This window comes from Podarcis tiliguerta (assembly GCF_965153285.1).
Source record: "Podarcis tiliguerta genome assembly, chromosome: 10".
NCBI classification, from domain to species: Eukaryota; Metazoa; Chordata; class Lepidosauria; order Squamata; family Lacertidae; genus Podarcis; species Podarcis tiliguerta.
Genome location: NC_139543.1, coordinates 29,263,821 through 29,290,118, shown reverse-complemented (window position 1 = coordinate 29,290,118; position 26,298 = coordinate 29,263,821). Strand labels below are relative to the sequence as shown.

The window sequence follows — 26,298 nt, the reverse complement described above, 5'->3', positions numbered from 1 at the left end:
GCTTCCAGCCAAGTCTGAGCACAATAAATTAAGTGTTGGCTAAGCTTTCTGACTGTCAGAGATAATTGTGCTGTTTATGTGTGACAAAATGGCTGCCCTAAATGCACCAAATGAGCAGGAGCACTGCAGACAGCTATTTGCAGTGTTTACCTTTTTGAACCATTCCTGTCTTTTTCATTTAGCCTTATTCTAGTAAGTCGTGCACAGTGCCGCTTTCAAAGTGTTGTTTCGGGCCTGTCTCTCAATGCTAGCAGTATCAATTAATGACCAACAGCCAACCCTGTCTACTCAGAAGCAACCTCCAAAGCCCCACTGAAGTAAGTAGAGCTTATTTCTGTGTAGTCATCCATAGGATTGCACTGTTGGAAATCAGCAATGGTGCTTTTGTAGTCACAGGGGTGGGGGAACATACTTTTTAATCTTCACATAGGTAAAGGGACCCCTGACCATTAGGTCTAGTCGTGACCGACACTGGGGTTGTGGCTCTCATCTCGCTTTATTGGCTGAGGGAGCCGGTGTTTGTCCGCAGACAGCTTCCAGGTCATGTGGCCAGCATGACCAAGCTGCTTCTGGCGAACCAGAGCAGCGCACGGATACACCGTTTACCTTCCCGCCGGAGCGGTACCTATTTATCTACTTGCACTTTGATGTGCTTTCGAACTGCTAGGTTGGCAGGAGCAGGGACCGAGCAACAGGAGCTCACCCCGTTGTGGGGATTCGAACCACGACCTTCTGATCGGCAAGTCCTAGGCTCTGTGGTTTAACCCACAGCACCACCCGCGTCCCAATCTTCACATAGCTGCCATTTATCTAGCTCTGTATACTGTATATATAAAAAGAAGGTATCTGAAGAAGTGTGCAGGCACACGAAAGCTCATACCAATAACTAACTTAGTTGGTCTCTAAGGCGCTACTGGAAGGAATTTTTTTATTTTATTGTATATAAAAAGAGAGACTCCTGCTTCCAGCGTTGCAAGGGGTCCCTTAACAGCTCTGCCATTCTGCGACTCAAGCTCGGCGGCCCAGAGGCCGGAGTAGCAAATGGCCAGTGGGCGGGGCTTGCGCCCTGTCGTCACCGCCGCCGCCGCGGAAGCGCCGCAGGAGGCCTCTGGGTCACGTGGCCAGGGCTCCTTTCGCTTCCCCGGCCTCTTCTCGGCGTACTTAAAAAAGGGGGCGGGGAGAATGGAACGGGGAAGCGCGCGCGCCTCTCTCTCTCGTGACAGTCCAGCCCGGCTCGCCTCTCCCCCTCCGCGCTCCAGCTCAGCTGCAAGGATGGCGCGCGCCGCCGCTGCTGCTCCTGCTTGGACTCTCCGTTTCCTGCTTTTGTCGTCGGCCCTTGCTTTGGCCTCCGCCGCCTCCGCCCGGGCACGGAAGCCCAATGTGGTGCTGATCCTGACCGACGACCAGGACACCTATCTGGGCGGAATGGTAACGCCGCGCCTCCCTTGGGAAGTGGTGGGTTTGTGGATTTGGGGCCTGCGCACGCGGAAAAGAGAGAGGGGTATCTGCAATGGGAGAGAAGAGGCCGAAGAGCCGAGACCCGGGAGGGAAATGGCCACGGCAGCCTTTGGAGAAGAAGTAGGCTTGCCCTTCTCCCAACCCTCGACGTAGCTACGTGCCTGGAGGGGAGCCTGCTTATTTCCCAGGTGCCAGAGGAGCCAACTCCTAGGGAGCTGAGGCCCCTTCGCCCCCCCCAATAAAATATAACCGGGGGCCGGGCCCCTCCAAAGTTGATGGGCATTGCCATTCAAGTGGCGTGCATACACTGCATCATGTGATCGGTTGTGTAGGGCGGGGCTTACCTGGGGTCTTACCCCACCCCCCCAAAAATAATTTTTCAACCTCTTGGTGCCACCCAGTGCCTGATTTACGTATAAACTAAACAAGCTATAGCTTAGGACCTCACTCTCTTGGGGAGAGTGGACCTATTAGGTCCATAAATTACCATATAGCATATATTCAACACAAAAAAACAGCAACAATTCTTTGTTGACAAAGGACAGCTGGACATATAGAGGGCCACATTACCTTCAGTAGCTTAGGGCCTCATCAAACCTAAATCCGGCCTTGGTGCCATCCGATTAGAAGCCAGGCTAAGGCTGCGATCCTGTGCACACTTCGGCAAGCGTGAACTCCAGGGAACAAATTGAGTCATAGGATTGCATTGGCAAGGCTGGAATGCCCAAGGAGCGGTTTGAATCCACTGGGGTGGAGGGTTAAGCGAGGCGTGAAGGCCAATATAGCTTGGCTTTCTCATGCTCGTAAAGAGAAGAAGCCCCACTATTCTGTAATGGGGAAGTGTGCTAGAAAGGCCCTTGGGTGTGAAGTAGTTCAGGAAAGGGCTGTTGCGTCTTTTGGCTCCAGAACTGGGGAGAATTGGTTGTGTGCATCTGATACGTGGTGCAGGGTGGTCAACCTTTGGTTTCCCCTCCCACAAATGCCGAGAAAGAGGGGGCATGTGGTGGTTTACTAGAAGTTAATGTTGGGTGTGGCAGTGGAAGTACACAACTGGATCATCTCCATCGGAGAATCAACATGTTCAAGTTTTGCCTGCACATTCCTTATGGCCAGGTTGTGTAAACTGACCTTTGCCTATGCCAATTAAGCTAATGCATTTATCATAGGTTGCATAAGAACACATTGCGAGCCTATTCAGTGAAACAGAATTTTGTACATTTGAGAAATGATCTGGGGTTTGTTTGTTTGTTTGTTTGCAATTATAGAAATGTGTTGAACAGGTTACAACAGCGTATCACTTCCATTCGTGAAATAGCACTGGGTGTAGGAATGTTCTTCCTTGTTAGAAGGATTCAGCAAGAATCTGAAGCAACACACTCCTTGGCCTTTTCTACATGGGCAAAGCTAACTTTTTGTTAGACTAGGCCACAAAAATGGCCATGGCTGTTTTCTTCTTCTGATCCTTCTTCCATCAGACCAGTGGGCACATTTTGGCTTTTAAGACAGTGCTGTGGGTGCCAGTCACAAAAGGGCTGCCATGTGGCTGTGGCACAGCAAAATTTCTGCTGTTGGTCAGGGGGCGGGCAAAGCATAACTCAAAATAGAGGTGGGGCCATTTCTGCTTCTCCTCCCCTCAGACAACCTCATACTTGCTTCAGGAAGTCACCTGTGTCCTGCTGGTTGTGATTGATTTCTCTCTCGCAACACTCACAATAATGCTCTTTCTATCTAATAACATGGACCAATCCCCAGGCTCAGGAAAAATACACAAGATGGCCGCACCACTGTCTCTACTGCATACTCACTGCACACATACAGCCCGCAAACACTTACATCTCTCACACAGACTCATGTACTTCACAACCACAAACTTCTAAATTTTTGCCCACATGAATTGCTCTCTTAGAGAGACACAGAGCATACATGAGCACACCCACATTCGGAAAAGGCCCTTCACAGGTGGGCCATTTACAATTAAAAACAAACGAAGCTGCACACACACACGAGGGCCACAAACCTGACACCCACAGGCAATCCCTTCAGAATAAGAGGGAGAGTATCTATGAGCTATGGAACCATGTGCTAGTAGAAGTAATTGCTGGATTCTAGAATGAAGGGGCGGGGGCTTTTTAAAGAACAGATAAGACATTTAAGTTCCTACTCACTTTCCAGCACCCACAAACTTGCTCATCACCTGCTCTCGGAAGGTTGTGGCCTCTCCTTCCTTGGAGGCTTTTAAGCAGAGGTTGGCTGGCCATCTGTCATGGATGCTTTAGCTGAGATTCCTGCATTGCTGGGGGTTGGACTAGATGACCCTTGGGTCCCTTCTAACTCAACAGTTCTGTGATTCTATGGCCATCTGTGGTGCTTTGTTTTGCTTCGTTTGGGGAAAGAATACTGTTGAGGTTATTTAATTTGTTTGTTTTTATATTATTTATGCATTGTTGTAAGTAGCCTTGGCTATTTGGGCAGAGAAGTGTTTAGTAAATAAGGTACAGTACTGCTTATACTGTATTTAGCAATAAGTCCTGGCTTCCCTTTTAAGTTGCAAGCCTGAAAGTTTCCTTTTAGTATAATAATAAATGAAACACTAACAGCTAGAATTTGTTTTGGTACTCTTAAAGTTGGTATTGGGTGTTAGCAATCATTGAAATTGGTTACTTAAGTAGCAAGTCCAGCATTGAAATTATTTACTTAAGTAACAAGCCCCGTTAAGTATAAGTTCAGTCCTCTGTGTATTTAGTCAAAGTAAGGCCTACTGTGTTCAATGGGGCTTGTTCCCTTCTTGTGTGTTCAGGTTTGCAAGCATAAACACCTCAATCTTCCTGTGGAGTCATAGTTGTAGGTCTTTATACGTGTTTCCTTTCTTTCAGACACCGCTGAAAAAGACCAATGCTCTTATTGCAGAGATGGGGATAACCTTCTCAAATGCAGTAAGTACCGAATCAGGCTGTGCTGTTGAAAATACTGCCATTTTTACCGCTGAGTTTATTGTATCATTCTCACAAGAAAACCTAAAAAGGGAAGAAGAAATGGACCCAAGGGATGAATCGACACATTGTTTATTAAAGGCATAGAGAGACCTGGCAGAACTGTTACCTTGGTGCTCCACTGTTTCTCCATTCAGGTGGTGACTTTTGCTGTTTCCTAGATAGCAATTTTAAGTCAACTGGGAGTTGGAGCATCTTCCTTATGAAGAAGAGTCATTCTCAAACGGGGTTACCACCTGAGTGCTACAAAGTACAGAAAATGGCTGGTGATGCCACCTTAATCTTCTCTGGTATTGCTCTATGTTTTCCATCTTTTGTTTTCAACCAGAGGGACAGCATAATGTTTCCCAGAATCCCGGTTTGTTTTCTAGCTGGAAATGCAACAGAGTGCTCTGTCAGCTCCTAGTTGGGATTCAGCATTGCCATGTTAGCATCTCTGACATTTCAAAGTCTACTTGATAATCTTTACATTAACGATGGACAACCTGTGTCTGTATGCTAGAGCCCCCTTCCTGCTGTCAGGAGTGGCTGTGGTGATACTTTGGCTATAAACAAAGGTTGATTTGAGTCTTGGTTAGCTTTAGATTACTTTCAGTTTCTGCAGCCTGAAGCTGTGCACAGGAGTCCTGAAGAGGTTGGGTCATTTACTTGCATTGTGATCCACTGCATGGCTGGTTTAAGGTGGCCAGCCCTGGGGTGGACTGGTTAGAAGAGTCTGAATATCTCCCTAGGAGAGGTGTAATGACACTGAGTTTAAAGAAAGAGGTTGTTTTGAAAAAGCCCTACCATTCTAGTCAACTACATTTTGAAGCATCACATTTTGAGGCAGGATATTTCAGCGTGCATGGTGGCAACCCAATTTGAAGCTTTTCTGGGGCCATTTCAGTCTAACTCATAACGTGGTTTCTGGACTAAAACAGCTTTGATCACCGTGGTAGAAAATTTGCCCAGGAGCTCATTGAAAAGTATCTTCCTTTTGATTTTGCCGGATTCCTCAGTGCCCATCAACCATGGTATCCTTTTCAACTGTTAAGCAGGTATGAGATTTGGAAGCAGATTTCTGATGGTTCCGGCCCTTTCGAGTGCAAAGGGGTGTGTGGATTGCTACTTGACATCTTGATGTTTGGCTTATGCTATATAACATCTACAAGAAACTGCCATCTTGAATATATCAATGATACGGTAGTCTAACACCCACTACATGGGGCTGTCTTTGAAAAGCCTTCTCAGTAAGTTGAGGCCAAAGGGCTGATGAAACAATCAACTATTCAAATGATTGCTTTTTATGACGCTGCTGTATGCTACCTTGGGCAATTTAGAAATTAAGTTGAAGAGGCAGGAAATTTATTGCTCTTACAGCTAGGCAAGTAACCATTTATTTGCTCCCTGCCAATAAGATACAGATCTTTCTAATTTGCTTGCAGGTTAGTTTCAGGTGAATAGTGTAAAGATTTTAAGGGATTTGCATACTAAGCATTTCATAGACAGAAATCTCGAGTGTTATTAATTATATTGTAGATATTTCTGACAATATGCAACTTGATTTTCTCCCCATGTTCTTTTAACTTCTTCAGTATGTGCCCAGTGCATTGTGCTGTCCCAGTAGAGCAAGCATCTTGACAGGAAAATATCCACACAACCACCATGTGGTCAATAACACACTGGAGGGAAACTGCAGTAGCAAATCCTGGCAGAAGATTCAGGAACCATTTACCTTTCCTGCCATCCTCAAGTCCATGTGCGGCTACCAGACGTTCTTTGCTGGGAAATACTTGAACGAGGTACAGTTTTGTGTGTGCTGTGCATATATATCTTGCATGAATGATCAGTCTTAAAATGCTTCTGCGTGTATCGAGACTTTACTAAATAACCCCTCAAAAGTAGCAGTTTGTGTGAAAGGGAGGTTAGGATATCCAGTGAGCAGGAGTAGTGTGTTAAGCATAATAAAGCTGACTTTTATTGCATACAGATGTCTGCTCTGAAACACTTGCAGCTCTCACATGTAAGCACTCTTAGGTGGCTGTTTCACCAGAACTGCCTTTTTCCAAGCAAATGGATCTGCTTTTAGGGGTAAAGCTCTGTGATAGAGCTGGTGCCATCTAGCATGGTGTGATCAGGCACAGTTGGTGTATCATGTACAAAATCTGCAAGAGACAGTGTAATAAATTGAAGACACTCCTGCAACTAAACAAAGGCTAGGTTGCTGCATTAGCCACCTGTGGTGCCACAAGACTTCTTCCCCCCTCTTCACTCCTTGTGTGCCCCCACCAAACTTTCTAGAGCAGTTTTGTCCCGGGATGGAGGAAGTCGCATAGGCTGAAGTCCTTATACTAATGGGACACAACCCATTTTCTGTATGAGTGAACCTGAAACTGTAAGCAAGCACTTTCCATACCCTTGTTTAAAACTCAGCATGGTTCCCAGGATAAGATGAATTTGGAAGCCTACTCAAGTCCTCAGGCAATAGCCATCCATTGGTTCGGCCAGCCTTTCTCAACCTTGAGTCCACAGATGTTGTTGGACTACAGCTCCCATCTTTTCTGCCCCCTCATCCTGACAGCTAGGGATGATGGGTGTTGTAGTTCAACAACTTATGGGGAGCCAAGGTTGAGCAAGGCTGGGTCAGACGAAGGCTTTCTAGTTGGGATAATTATAATACTAATGACTTGCTTAATATTGGATTCCCTTCATTTTTAGTATGGAGCAGAAGATGCAGGAGGAATCGGTCATGTTCCTCCTGGATGGAGTTTTTGGTACGCGTTGGTAAGTGTCCATTAAATATCCACAGGTCGCTTTATATGTTTTACCATCGTATAATATGTCAAGTTCTTAATTCTTGAAACTGAAACGATGGGGGCCTTCAGAAATAAAAACAATTAACATGGAACCTTGCAGCCTTTAACATTGGCCCTTTATTCCTGCCATCATTCTAGCAGACCATCTGCAGACCTGTACTTCATAATATTAAGGAGTTTAGAAGAAGAAGGAGGAGAAACACTAACACTGAATTCCCAGTAGAATTCCCAGAAGAGGAGTCGTAGCATGGTGGCCACTAGTGGGAGTTTAACAGAGAAAGTTCTCAAAACTCAAATGCCATGTTAGCCACAAACTCACCATTGTAGCCTTAGGCATTCCATGATTTTCCCTCTCGGCCCCTCCATGTGCAATATAGGCCTGGTTCTGTTGTATAGCGTTGCAAAGATTACTGAGAAGGTATGTGAAGCATTTTAAGCCCTGCACCATATGATTCTTTATTTATTTATTACCAGTGCGTTAGTTTGGTAAGTCTTACTGGGATTTAAATTTATCTCATTGTGACTGGGGACAAGTAACATTCTAACAACAAACCCCTTGGATGTCTCCTTTTGAATATATAAAGTGGCTTTTGTTTTCTTCCGCAGGAAAAAAATTCCAAGTATTATAATTACACACTTTCAGTAAATGGAAAGGCGCGGAGGCATGGTGAGAACTACAGCGTTGATTACCTGACAGATGTACTGGTAAGGATTTCTCAGCAATTGGGTGTTTAGCAAGATGAATTCTTGCTTCTTTCCAAGACTGTATCGGGTCGAACTCCTAGTATAATTCTGAAGCAAAGGTAAAATCCTGAGTGTAAATGAACACTGGGTGTCCTACAGCGCAAAGCATTTAAATGTACCTTAAATGTACTTTCTAGAAAGGCACCAAAACTGCCCAGCTATAACACAGATTGTTGTTTTTTTTTAACTGATAACCGTGAGGTAATAGAAAATTTTATATTTATTTTTAAAAAATAAAAAATTGTAAGCCTTGTTAGGATTAGTTGTCATTCAGTTATTTTGGTCAACCATTTTGAACCCAGGACAAGTCCTCAAACTAGTTATGCCTCAGTAACCAGTTTGTTAATAGCTATCAGGATGACAGTTGGAAAAAGCAAGAGAAGGTTAAAATGCAGAGCTGTGATAATAAGATTAAATTATAATGAGATTAAAGGTCACAGTTAAACGGGATGACCAACCTGTGTTACAAAGATGATTTTATTTTTAGCAATGCTCAAAAACATGTACACTAAATGTTTTTACAATACCAAACCCTTCGTGTTTCATGCTACGGTCTTTGGGATTGGGGTGTGGCTCAGATGCAGAGCACATTTTCCACAGGAAAGATCCCATATTTAATCTTCAGCATCTCCATGTAGTTGCTGGGAGAGATCCCCGTCTGAAGTCCCAGAGGGCTGCTGCCAGTGATTTGTTGTTGTTTAGTCGTTTAGTCGTGTTCGACTCTTCGTGACCCAATGGACCAGAGCACGCCAGGCACTCCTGTCTTCCACTGCCTCCCACAGTTTGGTCAAACTCATGCTGGTAGCTTCAAGAACACTGTCCAGCCATCTCGTCCTCTATTGTCCCCTTCTCCTTGTGCCCTCAATCTTTCCCAACATCAGGGTCTTTTCCAGGGAGTCTTCTCTTCTCATGAGGTGGCCAAAGTATTGGAGCCTCAGCTTCAGGATCTGTCCTTCTAGTGAGCACTCAGGGCTGATTTCCTTCAGAATGGATAGGTTTGTTCTTCTTGCAGTCTATGGGACTCTCAAGAGTCTCCTCCAGCACCATAATTCAAAGGCATCAATTCTTCGGCGATCAGCCTTCTTTATGGTCCAGCTTTCACTTCCATACATCACTACTGCCAGTGATAGAATCATAGAATTGTAGAGTTGAAAGGGATTCAAAGGCTCATTTAGTCTAGTCCCCTGCAATGCAGGACTGCAGACTGGGCAATACAGTCCAACATGGACCAGTGGTCTGACCATTGGTATAAGGCAACTTCCTAAAATAATAGCAATGCATTGTTGGACAAGAATGGCTGCCCATAGTGGGATAGCATAAGTTTGAAGCAATGGTTTTATCAGATTTTCCTCCTTTTTGTGTCTGGACACTAGCATGGCATCACATGTTAGACCTAAAGAACTCTGGTACTTACTTTGATAAAATAAGAAATAAATATTCCCTGCCTCTCACATAGAATTTAACTTCTGCTCAAAGGAAAATACAAAAGAAAGGAACAGTTGGAATACATGTAACTCTTCCAGTGCAACAGGGATTTGTAATTTTGGAGTCTCTTGAGAGAATCTGTATCTGATTACTTGGACAGCATTAAAATAGAATTAGCTTTAAGTTCATAATTTATTTTTTCTTTCCAGGCCAACATGTCCTTGGATTTTCTGGAATATAAATCCAACTTTGAGCCATTCTTCATGATGATAGCAACTCCTGCACCTCACTCACCTTGGATAGCTGCTCCTCAGTACAAGAAAAGCTTTCAGAATGTCAGCGCTCCGAGAAACAGTAATTTCAATATCCATGGAAAGGTATGGATTATCTATTACAAACGTGTTAATTGGCGATTGCTAGATATAGTGAATTAATCTTCATTTGAGCTTTTAAAACAGCTGATCACCATGGGAATCTGTCATGAGAACCTGCCATGTGATCAAGGCATCAAAGTATGCAGGTGGAAGTTGCGGGGGGTGAACTTGATTTCTCTACAAAATGCAGAAATTTCTGGCGAGTGTGATGAGAGTGTTTAGGCTAAGTCAGCTCCTCTGCCGTTCATAATTTTGTTTAGTTTCCTGTTTGTATCCTTCAATATGTGCAGCCCTTATATTGCCTCTCAATGTGTGAATTGTACTCTTGTGATTACCGTATTTTTTGCTCTATAAGACTCACTTTTTCCCTCCTAAAAAGTGAGGGGAAATGTGTGTGCGCAGCTATCCCTGAAGCCAGAACAGCAAGAGGGATTGCTGCTTTCACTGCGCAGCGATCCCTCTTGCTGTTCAGGCTTCTGAAATTCAGAATATATTTTTTTCTTGTTTTCCTCCTCCAAAAACTAGGTGCGTCTTGTGGTCTGGTGCATCTTATAGAGCGAAAAATACAGTCGTTGTCTGTTCTTTGGAAATGAGCTTAGTTGTTGTTGTTTCAACAAGTGTATATAGGGTTGGCACTATTTAAAATCAATGGGTCCTTTTCAGTCTTCTGACTCAAGATGAAAGTATTCAAGCATCCCCTATTTGCCTTTCTAACTTATAATGAAACTCTGCCAGAATAGTTGTCATTTCTAAGGAGCTTCAGAGAGTGCTTTAGTGACCAATTAGCCTACACACACGGGGGGGGGGGTGGAATTTGGGCATCTAGATCTTCAGAATCTGACGTTGTTTCATCTGTGGATCGAAGATTGCTAAGTAGTGGTCTCAGGAATTTATATTAATAAAATGGTGCTTAGGAGTACTGTGTTCACAGTGGTGAATGTATAGTCAGCACCGATCTATTGCAGCTAAGATTCTAACTCCCACTTATGTTACATTACTCATCAAAGTGCCTTAAAACTATTTGTCCTTCAGTTGCTGTTGCTGCATAGGCTCCTATCTTGGGCAGGCTGTGTTCTACTGTACAGTAAAATGCATTGGAACGTGGTTAGGCAAGCAATGACGCACAGTTCTTTTCAAAAAATAGTCATTCACGTTGTCAACCCAGATTAGACTGGAGCTATTTGTGCTGTTTCTGAATAAAGGTGAAGGCCATGCAGCTCTCAGCCTCATCGGATGAGAATTATGAAGGAGATTTCGTCAGCGCTTACTGTTGTCTGTTTTTCTACCTCTCCAGTTCAAGGTCCTGTTTGTTTTTTAAAGTCTGAGCAATCTCTCAAACGTTCTTGTTCCTCCTTGTGGCCCCAGAGCATCTTGTGTTCTGGCAGTATGTTTTCATTAAAGCAAAACCTTGTTAGATTCCATTTTAGGAGAAGCTTGCGTACATAGCAATAGGAAACTGAGTGCAGAGTCCATGAATAGAGTTATCTGTTAATGGAAGAGGATAAGAGGCTATGTTTGGCAACTTCCCCCTCTCCCTGCTGCCCCAGCGCACCTTGAAAATTTGCTCCAGAAAGTTGGGGAACCCTCCAGAACAGGGTGAAAGGTGGTATCTGGCTGCACAGGGAAGGATGAATTGACAAAAATCACTTTCCTTTCTCTTCTGTTAGCAGACCTATCCAATCGATCAAAAATCTTTCCATGAGCACAAAGGCACCAATTGGATTATATCCCGTATCATTTTGGAAAATTGTGCTGCTAACGTCATATTGGTTTCTAACGAAATTATTACGAAATAATTAACCAGTGAGCCAGATCAAATGCCAACTATTACAGCATCTTTCTATATAAGACAAAAGTTCCTGAAATTAATTTATGACACCAAGAAAGCTAAAGGGAAATAGTTCCAACTTATAAGACTACAATTCTATATCCACTTATCGATGAGTAAGTGCCATTGAACTCAATGGGATTTACTTCAGAGTAGACATGGATAGGATTGCACATGTTATCTGAACTGGAAGTTTGGGTTTTTTGTGTCTGTCATTCCAAATCCCAGTGGCTTGAGGTGGGTAAAATGTTGATCACAAACTGAAAATTATGTTGGTTAAACCCAACCTTAGTCCAAAAGGCAATCCAGATAAAATAATATCATTGTTGGCTTTTAAACTGAATCCTAGTTTGTTCCCTTTTTTATGTGCTTTAAATTGTTCTTAACCCTAAGTCTTTGGCATGAGGCGATGGGTAAATCTAAAGTAACAAATGTTGATAATATGTTTTATAGGACAAACATTGGCTCATCAGGCAAGCAAAGACACCAATGACTAATTCATCAATACAATTTCTAGATGACGCTTTTAGGAAAAGGTAGGAACCTATACTAATTTTTTTTAATGGGATTTCTTGCAAAACTGAAACGGAGCACACTATATATATATATAAAATATAGTTAGCTTTGAAAATCTACACGATATATTCTTGCTTTGGGTTATGAAATAAACTGCAGATGGTCGAAGAAAGTTTGGTTACACGAATGTCACATCTGTCTCCACCTTTTCCTCACCAAAGATTCCTTTAAACAGCTGGTGTCTTTACATACCTTCCTTACCAGAGAACAGCTGTTGCTTTTAAGTAGCTGCTGAAAGGGATAAGTAGAAGTGACTGGCGACCATTGAAGGTGGCGAAGCAGAGAGAGAGAGATAGCTTAAAGACATGGAACACAGGCACATGCAAACCTGGCTAATCTCACCTGCTGCTGAAATATGCTCTCATGTTACACTGGCATGCACTCAGCCCTTCTCTCTTGTTGCTGGCATGCACTCACGTACACTCAGCTCTTACCCTCTTCTCTCTCTCTTGTATATTTCTCACACACATGTGATCAAAGGGAGGTAGGGAGAAAGACAGCCTGGGAAGGAAGAAATTGTTTCTAATGTTTGATGTTTTATTATGGTTTTTATATGTGCTGGAAGCTGCCCTGAGTGGCTGGGGAAACCCAGCCAGTTGGGTGGAGTATTATTATTATTATTATTATTATTATTATTTATTATGCTTTGCAATAAATGAAACCCCTATCTCATTGCTTATCACAGTAATCAGAGGGTCTGTTGATGAAGGCAGAGCGGGGAGAAAGTTTCCTTTCCCCATGAGCAGATAGGAATGTTTCTCTGCTGTGTGTTGAGAGATGAAGTTCCTATGACATAGCACAGTTAAGAAGGCATAGCCACCTCTTAACCATTAGTGAGCGAGCAGCTGGGATCAGGAATATGTAATAGTCCTTTGTGCCACAGATCCACAGTTAACACCTTCCCTTGTTGGGGGTGGAAGCTGTGCTTGTGTGCATTGCTCCTCTAAGTGGCTGCAACGCATGTGAGTCAAGAGAGCCTTAAGTAAAAGCCCCCAGCAGAGAAAGGATTTCTCCCTTGCTAAGGCCTCTCTCAGCGGCTCCCTGTGGTCACTTCTGATCTTCTTCACATGCTTGCCTGAGAGTGGGTCTTGTGGGTCCACCTGTGCAGCCAGGCAATGGCTCAATGGTCAAAGAATGTTAAGACGCTGCTAAAAGTGAGTTGGTTGTGAATGATGGTTATGGATACTTAACTTTCATGCAAATTACTGTTTTGGAGGGCTGTGATTGGCTAGGTATTGAAAGTCATCTAAAAAGGAGGCTAAGAGAGGAATCATTGGTTCATATTAGCCTTACTGAAGGTTATCTTTTCAATGGGTAGTGCTTTTAATATATTTTTTTCTGGAGAGGGTGGGGTCGTGCCACCTGGGGCAAAATGCATGCGCAGCACATCAGGTTTCACTTTCTGTTGACCAGAATAGATTTCAGAGAACAGGGGGCAGAAAAAGAGGTAGTGAATTAGTTATGTGTGCAGATGGAGAGACAAAAAACCCCGCTTTCTCTCTCTGGCTCTTAAGGGGTTGCTTCCTTTTCTGCCCATTGCAACCAGCTGCCTCTGGAATAAGCCAAACTTGCAGTGAGCTGTTAAATAGTACCTAAGTACCCGGCTGATGCTTTTACACCCCTCCCAAAGTTGTGAGTCTTGCAGAATTTTCGAACACTTGCTTGAATTTGCATCCCATGAAAATGGTGGTTCACATTAGCAAACAAACTAGATCAAGGTATTGATAGATACAGGACCTTTTAGAATAGAAAACAGCAGGGCTCAAAAATGTAAAAATATAAAATAAAATCTGCTTTGAGTTATGAAACATACTCCATTTCACATTTGCATGCACATACCCTCATACATTTAACACACTTAAACTTTCCTGTTTGCTTGCAGATGGCAGACACTTCTGTCAGTGGATGACCTGATTGAAAAACTGGTGAAGAGGCTGGAATCTCATGAAGAGTTGGATAATACATACATTTTTTACACTTCAGACAATGGCTTTCATACAGGTGAATGTATTTTAGTTATATATATATATATATTTTGAAAGGCTGTAAACTTTTATGCATGCATTTGAAACTGCTTCAGATAAGTGGGAGAAGTGATGCAAATTTGTGGTTTTGGAAACTATTGGCATCCAAATATCTTAGTCCTATATTCTCTTTGCAGTCACTTCCTGGAATTTAGCTCTAAGCTAAAAACAATATAGGGGTGACCGAAAATAAAGCGTTTCCCTAATGAATAAATGCAGACCAGCTGGGGAGTGAACAAACACCAAGAGGGATAAAGCAGAAGTGGCTAAACTGTGACCCACCAAATATTATTAGACTCAAACTCTTAGCAGCCTCAGCCAGCATGGTCAATAGTCAGAGAAAGTGGGAGTTGTACTCTACAAACATCTAGAAGGCCAAAGGTTAGCCTCTCCCTGGGATAAAATAACAAAAGCTGTCAATGCAATATATAGAATTTCTGTCCTGTATGTTTCTTAGGTCAGTTTTCATTGCCTATTGACAAACGACAGCTCTACGAGTTTGACATTAAAGTTCCACTGTTGGTGCGAGGACCGGGAATCAAACCCAACCAAACAAACAAGGTAAAGTTACACTTAATAAGTGCAAATACCTGCGACAACATTCGTTGTTTGAACTGGGAAAAGAATTAAGTATGAGTGACATTGGAAAGAGAAAATGTTGAAAAGCGGAAACAGAATATGCAAAGAGAATTGAGTGGTAAAGCCTTCAGTTGTGTAGAATGGAATAGTCAAAAACCTACGAAGAAGTTACTGCTTCTGAATCGGCCTTGCAAAGAAGCAACAGCAGCTACAAGCCTGTGTGATTTAATATTGTGTGTGTGTTGAATTGTTACAAAGCTTCTTGCCTAGGCATTGGCAGTTCTTAGTCACACGAGGGACTGGATAAATTTGGTTGTTTAGTGGCCTTCTCTAAATATTATGTTGCAACTCAATCAATCAATCTTTATCATGGTCCAGAGACCCAACAAATTGTTACAAAGCAATGCACAATTCAGACAGCCTACCTCCTGGTTAAACAAGCATTTTGTTCAGACTTAAAGATAGGGATCATTGACAGGGAGGTCGTGGCTAGAGTAAAGAAGTTGCATGATTACCTCTATGCCACCACTTCACAATAATGGCGTCATTAGTGGTAGCATCAACTATGTTGCAACTACATAAAGGGTGTGAAAAGTATTCTAATGACATCTAGAAAACCGGAAGATGGACCAGGACTCACACTAGGGATGGCGTTTCATTGCTTCTGCAGACACCCTTTTAAATGTGTGCTCACATTAAATAAATAACTGGTCCCAAATCATAGATTAGCACAGTTGGCCATAAGGTAACACATTAATAAAAATAAGTGTCAAGGTGTGTATATTAGAATGTGGACACCTTTCATGTTTTCCCCTCTGTCTTCCTTTTTGCTCTTTTGTCTTGCTTATGGAATGCACTGGGATGGAAGTTCTTAGAAGTTCTCGCGCAAGTTTAGAGGGGAGAATGCGAGGGATGGCTCGGATAAGAATTTAGTTATTGCACAGCAATGACCATTGTATTTTCTTGCACCCTTTTTATTGTAAAGCAAATGTTAATAACAAGTAATTGCCATTTACCGTATTTTTCGCCCTATAGGACGCACCGTCCCATAAGACGCACCTAGTTTTTTTTGGGGGGGGGGGAATAAAGGAAAAAAAATTATTTCCCCCCCAGGCACGGGGCTGGGGCGGGGGAAGCCCGAGCTTCCCCCAACCCCAGCCCCCAAACAGGCAGCTCTCTGCAAGCTGTGGGAGCCCAGCGGTGGCTCCCGCTGCTTGCTGAGAGGTCCGCGAAGCCTGCATTCGCCCCATAGGATGCACACACATTTCCCCTTCATTTTTGGAGGGGGAAAAGTGCGTCGTATAGGGCGAAAAATACGGTAATAGCAGAAGGCAGGTATCAACTATAGTCCTAGCTTTAAATGGAAGATGGGTTGAGTTGGCAGCTCAGTCAGTGCATGCAGAAAGCTGGCAGGAGGAAACGGCAAGTGCTGTTTAAACTGCTTCCCCAGAGCTTTAGCAATATGTTCCCCCAGCTTTTCAGAGCACAGTGGAAGTCTGCTTATGTGACAGAAGGAAGTGTAGACTAACACGCTTGGAACACTTTGCAGTAGAAAACGTGCGTGTTTCCACTTGGACCATAATAGGAAAATCCATAATATTTTTTTATGTTTCCTGTCTTCTAGATGCTTGTGGCAAACGTAGATTTGGGTCCTACTATTTTAGATATTGCAGGCTATGATCTAAATAAAACACAGATGGATGGGATGTCACTACTACCACTACTGGTAAGTACATTGGTGGGGTTATTATTATTAGGTATTCTGGTAACCGCTCTAAACATTGTTCTTCGGTGATTGTTCTTCCACTCTAGATTATGATGTTCAGCAGTCGTAATGTCCTCTACCTTGTATATATTTTCACACAGCCCTTGCTGTTGGTATTGGTAGGAGTGATAGCTTCAGTGGTAGAGCACAGAATTTGAACCCAGGATCTTCTGTATGCAGACACCCACTAAAACGGAAGGATCAGGCAGCATGTGATGTGAAAGAACAGCGTCTGAGAGGCATAGAATGGCTGATATCGAGCTAGAAGGACAAAAAAATAATACAACCTGGTGTAAAGCAAATCAGAGTGTATATTTATTGAACACAACCCAATTTACTGATTAAATAATATTGTGAAATAATTTGAGTACTGATGCAGCTTACCTGTATCTTTTTTAAAAACAATTGTCTTTATTTTCTTGGGTTACACATTGCACACATCTCTACTTTCATATCATAAAGTCCTTTCTGCAGATCAGTTGCATTCGATGCGAGACATTGTTGTATATATTATAAGGGGAAAAGGAGAAAGAAACAAAACGCTTTATGATAAGTTCCAGAGGGGCTAAAAGAAGGGAATGGTGCATGCTTATAACATATAAACTTAGCATAGTCCAGGCATAGGCAAACTCGGCCCTCCAGATATTTTTGGGACTACAGTTCCCATCATCCTTGACCACTGGTCCTATTAGCTAGGGATGATGGGAGTTGTAGGCCAAAAACATCTGAAGGGCTGAGTTTACCTATGCCTGGCATAACATCTCTAAGCTCTGTAGTTGTCATAGAATCATAGAGTTGGAAGAGACCACAAGGGCCATCAAGTCCAACCCCCTGCCATTTGCGCCATTTTTATTGTGAATCTGGTGGAGAGCACCTAGTGCATTTATGGGACACTTTAGCAGTGTGAAAATTCATATAAATTCTTTCTCAGCAGTTCTTCTATCTCTAACATCAGATACTGAAGATGACATCCGCTTTCAGTCATGAAACTATAGACTGGGGCTTTCTTCGTGTTTATACTTAAGTCTCTGCTGCTGCTACCACAAGTTTCAGGCTTAGTCTCCACAGTTCTGAAGGCTAAAAGCTCTTTTTGTTTTATGAAGCTTCCATTCTACTCGGTCTGACCCACACAGTTGTTGACATTTGCTTTATTTTAGAGAGGAGATGCAAATGTGACCTGGAGATCAGATGTTTTGGTTGAGTACCAAGGAGAAGGACACAACAGTAGTGATCCTACCTGCCCTGCCCTTGGACCTGGTGTCACCGTACGTAGTTCTGTTTCCTTCCATTTGCTTTTAGAATCCTTATCTGAAGAATGTTGAGAAGCATGGGGTCGCTGAGGGTTTGTGCGGAAAGATTAGGAGTGGCATCTTGTACATGGGCCCCAAAAAAGGAAGCGTTTAAAAGCAAATTTGCAGTTGCGTCTAGGACAGTCTGTGGGCTGGGTCTTAACCTACGTCGCTGTCCACTGTCGGTGCTCTGTATTGTTCATGTTTAGCAATGGATGTGTGCTGCATTGTAACAGAACTTTTGTTTTTATAGCATTGCTTTCCAGATTGTGTCTGTGAAGATGCATACAACAATACATATGCATGTGTAAGAACACTCTCTTCTTCATGGGATCTGCAGTACTGTGAATTTGATGATCGTGAGGTAATTGTTCTGTTTTATGGGTTGTTGTTGGTTTTTTTACAGGACCATGTTAACTTCAACTCCTGGTGTATTTATTCTGTACAGATGGGAACAACAGTTCTAGGAGTTATTTATGCAAATCCCAGAACCCGGTTAACCAAGTAGGCTAAATTTAGTGTGATCAGCTATTTCCCATTTGACCTGAAAGCTCCCTCACCAGACAGCTGGTTCAGATATCTATATTTAATCATCCTGTTTGTTTGGGGTTTGTAACTTTCGTTTCAGTTATGCAGTTAGCAAGACTCCTGGGGCTGCTTCTGACCCCAAACGACAATTCTAACTCGTTAAATACTTAGGTGAACTTTGACAAGGGGAACCACGACCCACTCCTGTAAGAATTTATCCCTGTGTCAGTAAAATGCAATGCAGGAAGCAACCTTTAGTAGGGGTATATAATTTTGCAGTTCGAATCCCTGTGACGGGGTGAGCTCCCGTTGCTTTGTTCTGGCTCCTGCCAACCCAGCAGTTTGAAAGCACACCAGCGCAAGTAGATAAATAGGTACTGCTGCGGTGGGAAGGTAAACGGCGTTTCCATGCGCTCTGGTTTCCGTCAGTGTTCCGTTGTGCCAGAAGCAATTTAGTTATGCTGGCCACATGACCCGGAATGTGGACAAATGCCGGCTCCCTTGCCCTGAAAGCAAGATGAGCATCACAACTCCAGTTGCCTTTGACTGGATTTAACAGTCCAGGGGTCCTTTACCTTTTTTACCTTTACCTATAATCTTGCTAGTCCAGCACTTACCTTCTGTCTTCTGAAGTAAACTCAGTGTCAGCTCAAGAACTCTGAAAGTTTTCTTTTACAAGCAGAATCTTGCAACGAAAAGATACGTAGAGAAAGCTGTGTGAGTTTGGCCAAATGAAGCAGGTAGAGAGAGGTGTAAAGAATATGACAGCACTGTGTGACAGAGAATTGCCATCTTGACAACAGGTCACAGCTTAAGAGACTATCAGTTTTAATAGAATACTGTTATTCTGTGTTGTCGTTGTGAAAGAAGTTCTCTACAGCAATCAATCCCTCATTCCCTCTTCTGACTGTCACTCTGTTTCTAGTTAGATTCTTCAGAGGGAAGATTCTCTATTCTTATTTCTCAACCCATGATATATATATACCCTGCATCCTAGTGGACGTGGTTATATTTTCAGTTGCTTTTAGTATAAGTAGTTCCAATAACATTGGTGCAGAAATTTAGTACCGTATTTTTCGCCCTATAGGATGCACTTTTCCCCCTCCAAAAATTAAGGGGAAATGTGTGTGTGTGTCCTATGAGGCGAATGCAGGCTTTCGCTGAAGCCTGGAGAGTGAGAGGGGTCGGTGCGCACCAACCCCTCTCGCTCTCCAGGCTTCAGGAAGCTATCCGCAAGCCTTGGGAGCCCGGCGGGAGTTCCTGCCGGGCTCCCAAGGCTTGCAGATAGCAGCCTGTTCTGGGGGCTGGGGTCGGGGGAAGCTCGGGCTTCCCCCGCCCCAGCCCCACGCCTGGGGGGGGGGATTTCTTTCCTTTATTTCCCACCCACCCACAAAACTAGGTGTGCCCTATGGGCCAGTGCGCCCTATGGGCCGGTGCACCCTATAGGGCGAAAAATACGGTATTTTCTTTTGTGCAGAGCAATCACACACCAGGTAATGGCTAGAAATGGGTTTTTGGCATGTTACTCCTTACCTGCATTGGCAGTGAATACTGCTCTGTTTAGCTTTAAAGAGCCACTAATTTTAATACTAGGAGAAAGAATCATAGAATCATAGAGTTGGAAGAGACCACAAGGGCCATCGAGTCCACCCCCCTGCTCTGGATTGTACACTCAGCTGTCTTTCACTGCTGGAGTGAGCAAACACTGGGTAAGGTGCTGTTTGCTACATGCCGCAAGGGATGTACGAAAAACAAGGCTGGGGCCGAACAGTATGGTTCTTGTTCCAGCAGGTGCGGCTCTAGCAGTAGTTGTTAATGACGAATGTAAAACTTCAGGTTTGATGAACCGGTAGCATCGTAAATTGAAACGAGGCAGGCAGCTTGAACACTGAAGAGGGAACACAGGTCTGTAAAAAGATCCGGGACAATTGGCTTTGAGAGGATTTTAGTGACCTACCTCTCCCTTTAGAAGCGAAATTTAAATCCCATTAGTAAGATGTTGGCTGCATGAACACTTGCTCATGAAGCGACATCTGTCACTCCATAGATCATCAGGGTTGATTCAGCTGACCTGGCAGGCTAGGCAGGTGTCCCCCTCCCTCCCAAAGCTTGCGCGCTCAGTGGAAGAGGGCGGTCATCCCACTTGACTGCGCCTCCCGTTTATCACGAGGGTGATCCACTATGAGTGGCGAAACTAGAAGACGATGAGAAAGGGATCTGGTTTCTGCTTACTGTCGCACAAACCAAGCTGAAGTTCAGATGTATTGCTCCCACAAAAGGAGCTACATGATGGGATCGACAAATGGATTTATCCATATGGCATCTACAGTGGTACCTCGGGTTAAGAACTTAATTCATTCTGGAGGTCCGTTCTTAACCGGAAACTGTTCTTAACCTGAGGTACCACTTTAGCTAATGGGGCCTCCCGCTGCCACGCGATTTCTGTTCTCATCCTGAAGCAAAGTTCTTAACGCAAGGTACTATTTCTGGGTTAGCGGAGTCTGTAACCTGAAGTGTCTGTAACCTGAGGTACCACTGTAATAGACCATGTTAAGATGTAATAGCAATCTTCATCGTAGTATCTCTGGCTATAAATCCTCCGTTCCATATTTAGCCTGTCGTTTGTGTTTTGTTTTTTTTAAAATCCAGGTGTTTGTTGAAGTTTACAACTTGACTGCAGACCCGCACCAGATTACCAACATCGCAAAAACAATAGATCAAGAAATTTTAGAAAAGATGAACTATCGGCTGATGATGTTGCAGTCCTGTTCTGGAGCAACTTGCCGCACACCAGGGGTATTTGATCCGGGGTAAGCCTGCACTTATTGACCTATTTCAATCATTATATGGCTTTGAACAGTTCAGGCATATAGACCTTCCCTCTTGGTCTTTGAGTTACTGTAAGTAAAATTCAGTTACAAGGTTTTAAATCGGAATTCGTGCAAGTGAGGCAAGTCCTTTTAATAGTGAAGGATATCCAACAAAGGAACATCACCCTGCAGTGAGGCGTGAAGGCTGCTCCCCGAAAGGCCCTTTCCAGCTGGGCTAGGGGGCATGGCCCATACTCACCAGTTCCACTAAAGAGGCTCCTCATGAGGCTGGAGGAACATCGCCCGGCTAATGCTTTATTGAATTAATATGCTGTAAACCACTTTGCCTGTGGGTTAAACCACAGAGCCTAGGACTTGCTGATCAGAAGGCTGGTGGTTCAAATCCCCGTGATGGGGTGAGCTCCCATTGCTCGGTCCCTGCTCCTGCCAACCTAGCAGTTTGAAAGCACGTCAAAGTGCAAGTAGATAAATAGGTACCGCTCCAGCGGGAAGGTAAACAGCGTTTTCCGTGCGCTGCTCTGGTTCGCCAGAAGCGGCTTAGTTACGCTGGCCACATGACTCGGAAGCTGTACGCCGGCTCCCTCGGCCAATAAAGCGAGATGAGCGCCGCAACCCCAGAGTCGGCCACGACTGGACCTAATGGTCAGGGGTCCCTTTACCTTTACCTTAAACCACTTTGAGATTTTTATTAAAAATATAAAGCGGTAAAGAAATATATATATATACACAGCGGTAAAGAAATACACACACACACACACACACACACACACACACATATATATATATATACACACACACACACACACACACACACACACATCCCTGAGACCTGAATACTAAGATCATTTATCTTGCATAAAAGGTTTCTCATTTATCCTCCCCTTACTTGCACCCAACCTGATTCTCTAGGGGGGGGTTTGCGGGGGAAGGAGGTTTTCCTTGGTCCAAGCCACAGGCTTTAAAAGAAACCGCTTATCTGGGCCTAACCATGAAGTCTTTAAAGCTTACATATAACAAACCCCTTGCTGCAGCTTGCTTGTTAGCAGCTGCTTCAAACACTTTTGAGCTTGAAACTAAACGGAAACAGTTGCTTCTTTGAAAATACTGTGTTCAGTTAAATGCAGCATCTATACAGCCACCATTCATTTTAATGGAGCACGGGGTTCTTGCATGAATGTGATGTAACTAATACGGCAGAAGTTTCTCTCGAGGAAAAGATCAGCGAGAGATTCTGTAACACACATAGAATGCTGATATTTTTAAAAACTGTAAATCCCAGACTTGACTTGAAAGCACTTGTTTTTCCCTCCTCTTCTCCCAAACTCACCCCTTTCCCTGTAGATACAAGTTCAACCCTCACCTGATGTTCAGCAATCATGGGACTCAGGCTCGCAGACTTTTTACACGGTCCCTGTAGCTGCAGTGACTAGCCTGTTTTGTTAACATTTCTTCAAAGTGACTGCAGAATATCTGCTGAATCCACTATGAGTACATCTGAAAGGCATGATTGGCGGACTCTGTTTGGAGAAGATAACCTCCCCAGCTGGTTGTTTTGTGCAATACGTGCTAACAGACATGATCGGTCTAGTTCCCTCAAAATCTGATTACCACATCAATCTGAAAATGGCATCCTGAAGTACAATGTTGACTTGTGGCCAGGAATCCCTATTTGTTTGGTGTTATGTGAAAGACCTCAGGTGGAAACTGTGTTAACTGCTTACCTTTGAGAGCTGGTCCTGACGTAAGTTTTTTTGGGGGGAGCAGGGTCATCCTGGGCCTACCCTGTAGGCAGAGGCCAAAGATCGCCTCCCTACAGCACTACCGGCTAAGCTTTTTAAGAAGATGCATCATGCTTCTGGGCTGTGTTTAGAAGTCTAGTCAAGTTTTAACCAGGGAGGTTGCCATTGCTTTTCTTCTCAGCCTTTCAGGACTTGTCTGGAATTGCTGATTAGAATGTATGTGCCTGTTAGATTGTCTCAGTATGTATTAATCAACTCTCTTTTCACATCAGAACCAAGTAAACCACTAAATGGAGACACCCCCCCCCCAAAAAGATAGAAAATGCGCTGAATGTGCCATTTATTTTGTATGGGAGCCACTAATTTAAGAGTGATATTTTAATTGGAAAATGTGCATTCTCAAAAGTACAATAGAATCTGATGTCCCAATGTAGCAATATATACAGAGGAGAGTATTTCCAGTGCCTCATCTGAGAAAGTTGCTTTAGGATATAATGCTTACTGTATTAGCCCTTTATGCCAGAAAACTGCAAGTCGTATTTATTTGATGCCCAGAATTGACGCTTCTTATTCTCGATTGTCCTATGCCTGTGAAATATATTGTTAGCACTTGTTGAACATTTGGTCCTATTTTTATTTAATATCCAGAGAAGCCGATCAGACTGTTGCTAGCTGTTATCGACATTTGCTTGAATACCAGACCAGTTTTCTTCAATTAGCTGACTTATCACCCAAAGGGCATATCTCCTTAAACACTTGAGAAACAAAATGGCCCCAAACAGTTTTGTCCCAAACGTATCCACTTAACAATAGATAGGAGCAACAAATATAAATGGACCTCTTTTATAGGAATGGCCTATTTGGACATATGCTGTGTCAGATGATAAAGGCTGAGGTCACATAAAGAGGAGCAGGGCAAGGAGGAATAAGGTGAGAAGGTGGCTTGAGTCATCCTGGAAGTGGGGAGAGAGCATGAAAGGAAATTTCTTCAGAGATTTAGGCTCCAGCCAATTTAAACACCTCTGAAAACCAGCAGGGGGGCATTGCTCGTCAACTTCAGTGATTTAACTCAGAGCTAGAAACATGTCAGTTCTGCTGCAGTTAAATATATTACGTGTTTTTATTGTCTTTTTGTCATACATAACCTTGAGAAAGATTACTCTTGTCTCCCCGTCTGCATTTAATACCTCTAGCTAGAGTGGATCAGAATGAGTTCCAACTTATTTTAGTAGCAAGCTCCTGTACCATATTAAGGTTAACTTCTAATATATTCATTTGTAATATTCCGTTTGTGTGGACTTGAGAGCAGGGGGGTGGGAGCCTGTAATCACCTGGAGGTTGTTGGACTCCCAATTGCCATCAGTCCCAGCCATCACATTCATCAGTCGGGAGTGATGAAAGTTCAGTGGTATCTGGCAGGCCACTGGTTTGCCACCCCTGACTTTAATAAACATTTAAGAGTTAAGGTGTTTTACTTGGTCTGAGCAGAAGATTCTTTGCTGCATGTCTTAAGCAATGTTCATGCTACCGAAACTAACCATACAGAATGAGTGGAACAACTTAGTAGTAGTTTGGTATATTTAATACTATGAAATTCACCAGTTGATTCCTCACAAGGCACTTATGAACCAGGTAATATACAATAGCAATTCAGGAAGAAACTTGGGATCTTGTATAAAACAGAATGGAAAGATTGTACTTGTTTTGTTATTTCTTTAGGTTCTTACTATTATTTAATTTCAGAACAGTGAGCTTGCATCTCAAAATGTCTTAAATGTGATAACTTCTAACTATCCTATCCAAAGCTGCATATCTTCTGTTAAAAAACAAACCACAGCTTACCGGCATGCAATTTATTTTAGTTCACGCAAACTGGACTTTCCCTTTTCCTCCACCTGCAGATCCCTATACAACCGCAAAATTTGCTCTGGGTGGGAATTGGGGGAGCTTTGGGGGTGTCAAAGAGAGGAAGTCTGATCATGTCTCAATGCACAATGTTGGCATGGGAAAAACAGGCTGCTTTGAACTTGATGTCAAGTGGAATTGTAAGAATGAAAGGACCACTAGAACCCTACTTTTAACCAGTCTTTGCGCCTAAGCATTTACCTAAAAGTAACACACAGCCCCCCACACAGATCTAATCACTTCTTTCTGTAAGATTCTAGCTATTGTTGTCCGTTTGCACTTTACGATGAAGACACTGTCCTCCAACTGTTGGATACCAACAGAGGCCTTACACAGTATTAGTTTTAAAGAAAACGAGACCGTAACATTCACATTGCTAAACTGAGAGCTGCTTGGCAGTGATGTGGGAGCAAACTATGCAGTAGAAAATGAATCTGCCTGGCAAGCCAATTTGCACACAGTTACTCATGACATTGCATAGCTGCTATATATTGTCAGCAGCAGCCCAGAGTTGACTGGTGGAGTTTTAATTAGATTTTTTTTTCACAGCTCACCTCTCTTGTGCAGAGAAAAACAACTTCTAGCTCAATTAACAGAACCTATCAATTTTTTTCAGGGCTCGTTAACGTTTCACAGCACTGCCCTATCATCTCAGAAGTTTCTGCTAAAAAAACAACTCTTGGCCAAAATGCAAGTTCTTTTAAAAGGCAAGTTATTCTGGAAGGCTGTCTGTTCATATGTAACTCACCAAATAGACAGTCACTGCATGTAACTGCTAGGGTTTTACAAGTGCTTGTACTAGGTAGGTCTTTTTTTTGTACTTAGGCCCCACACCACCAAATCCATCCTGATCAGTACAAAACAAAAACAAAAAACCCCCAGTAAAATGTTTGTAATGCTGCTCAAAACCATGGCATTTTCTGTTCAGTTTTCCTTTAAGTGTTGCTGTATGACAACTATGTATGCTAGTTTTCTTACTCATGAATCATAGCAATTTTTTTAGAAAGTGCCCTTTGAAGGACCCTGTATTATTGCTGCACTTTTCAGTAATTAAATTTATGTACAACAAAAATAATTGTTTGTGATGAACTGAAATTAAAGGCACACACATCTGAATTGTTGAGTAACGTATCTGTTTGGTGATCATGACACATTGATTTACCTTTGTGAGGAACAGCTTAAAATTTTGTAAAACCAACACATCCTGCATCCACATAATGTTCTGAAGTGTACACACCTGCGTGTTGAAATTACACAAGTGCTGCGCTCTGTGGCCATTAGCACAGTTCTGACTCCTTTTGAAGTGCTTTTAAGAACCTTCCATAAGCACAGGCACAATTAACACTTCATCTGTTCTATGGGGCCTTATGTTCTACAGTGGTACCTCGGGTTAAGTACTTAATCCGTTCCGGAGGTCCGTTCTTAACCTGAAACTGTTCTTAACCTGA

General features: G+C 43.1%; 1 protein-coding gene across 1 annotated transcript; it reads left to right on the top strand.

The window, feature by feature from the left end:
- The first annotated feature begins 1,026 nt into the window (after nt 1-1,026).
- GNS (glucosamine (N-acetyl)-6-sulfatase) lies at nt 1,027-25,966 on the top strand. The gene is made up of 14 exons (XM_083399753.1): nt 1,027-1,428; nt 4,332-4,391; nt 6,023-6,229; nt 7,146-7,211; nt 7,850-7,948; nt 9,622-9,789; nt 12,068-12,150; nt 14,073-14,191; nt 14,672-14,775; nt 16,418-16,519; nt 17,716-17,823; nt 18,101-18,211; nt 21,025-21,185; nt 22,548-25,966. The coding sequence occupies exons 1-14, from the start codon at nt 1,042-1,044 to the stop codon at nt 22,621-22,623; spliced, it is 1,851 nt and encodes a 616-aa protein (XP_083255879.1). The 5' UTR covers nt 1,027-1,041; the 3' UTR covers nt 22,624-25,966.
- The last annotated feature ends 332 nt before the right edge of the window (nt 25,967-26,298 follow it).

What these genes read in the sequence shown, in the direction of transcription:
- GNS (XM_083399753.1), top strand. Translation starts at nt 1,042, where the DNA reads ATGGCCAGTGGGCGGGGCTTGCGCCCTGTCGTCACCGCCGCCGCCGCG. An exon ending in ACACCTATCTGGGCGGAATG is followed by an intron (nt 1,429 to 4,331) that starts GTAACGCCGCGC and finishes CCTTTCTTTCAG; the next exon opens with ACACCGCTGAAAAAGACCAA. An exon ending in AACCCAACCAAACAAACAAG is followed by an intron (nt 14,776 to 16,417) that starts GTAAAGTTACAC and finishes CCTGTCTTCTAG; the next exon opens with ATGCTTGTGGCAAACGTAGA.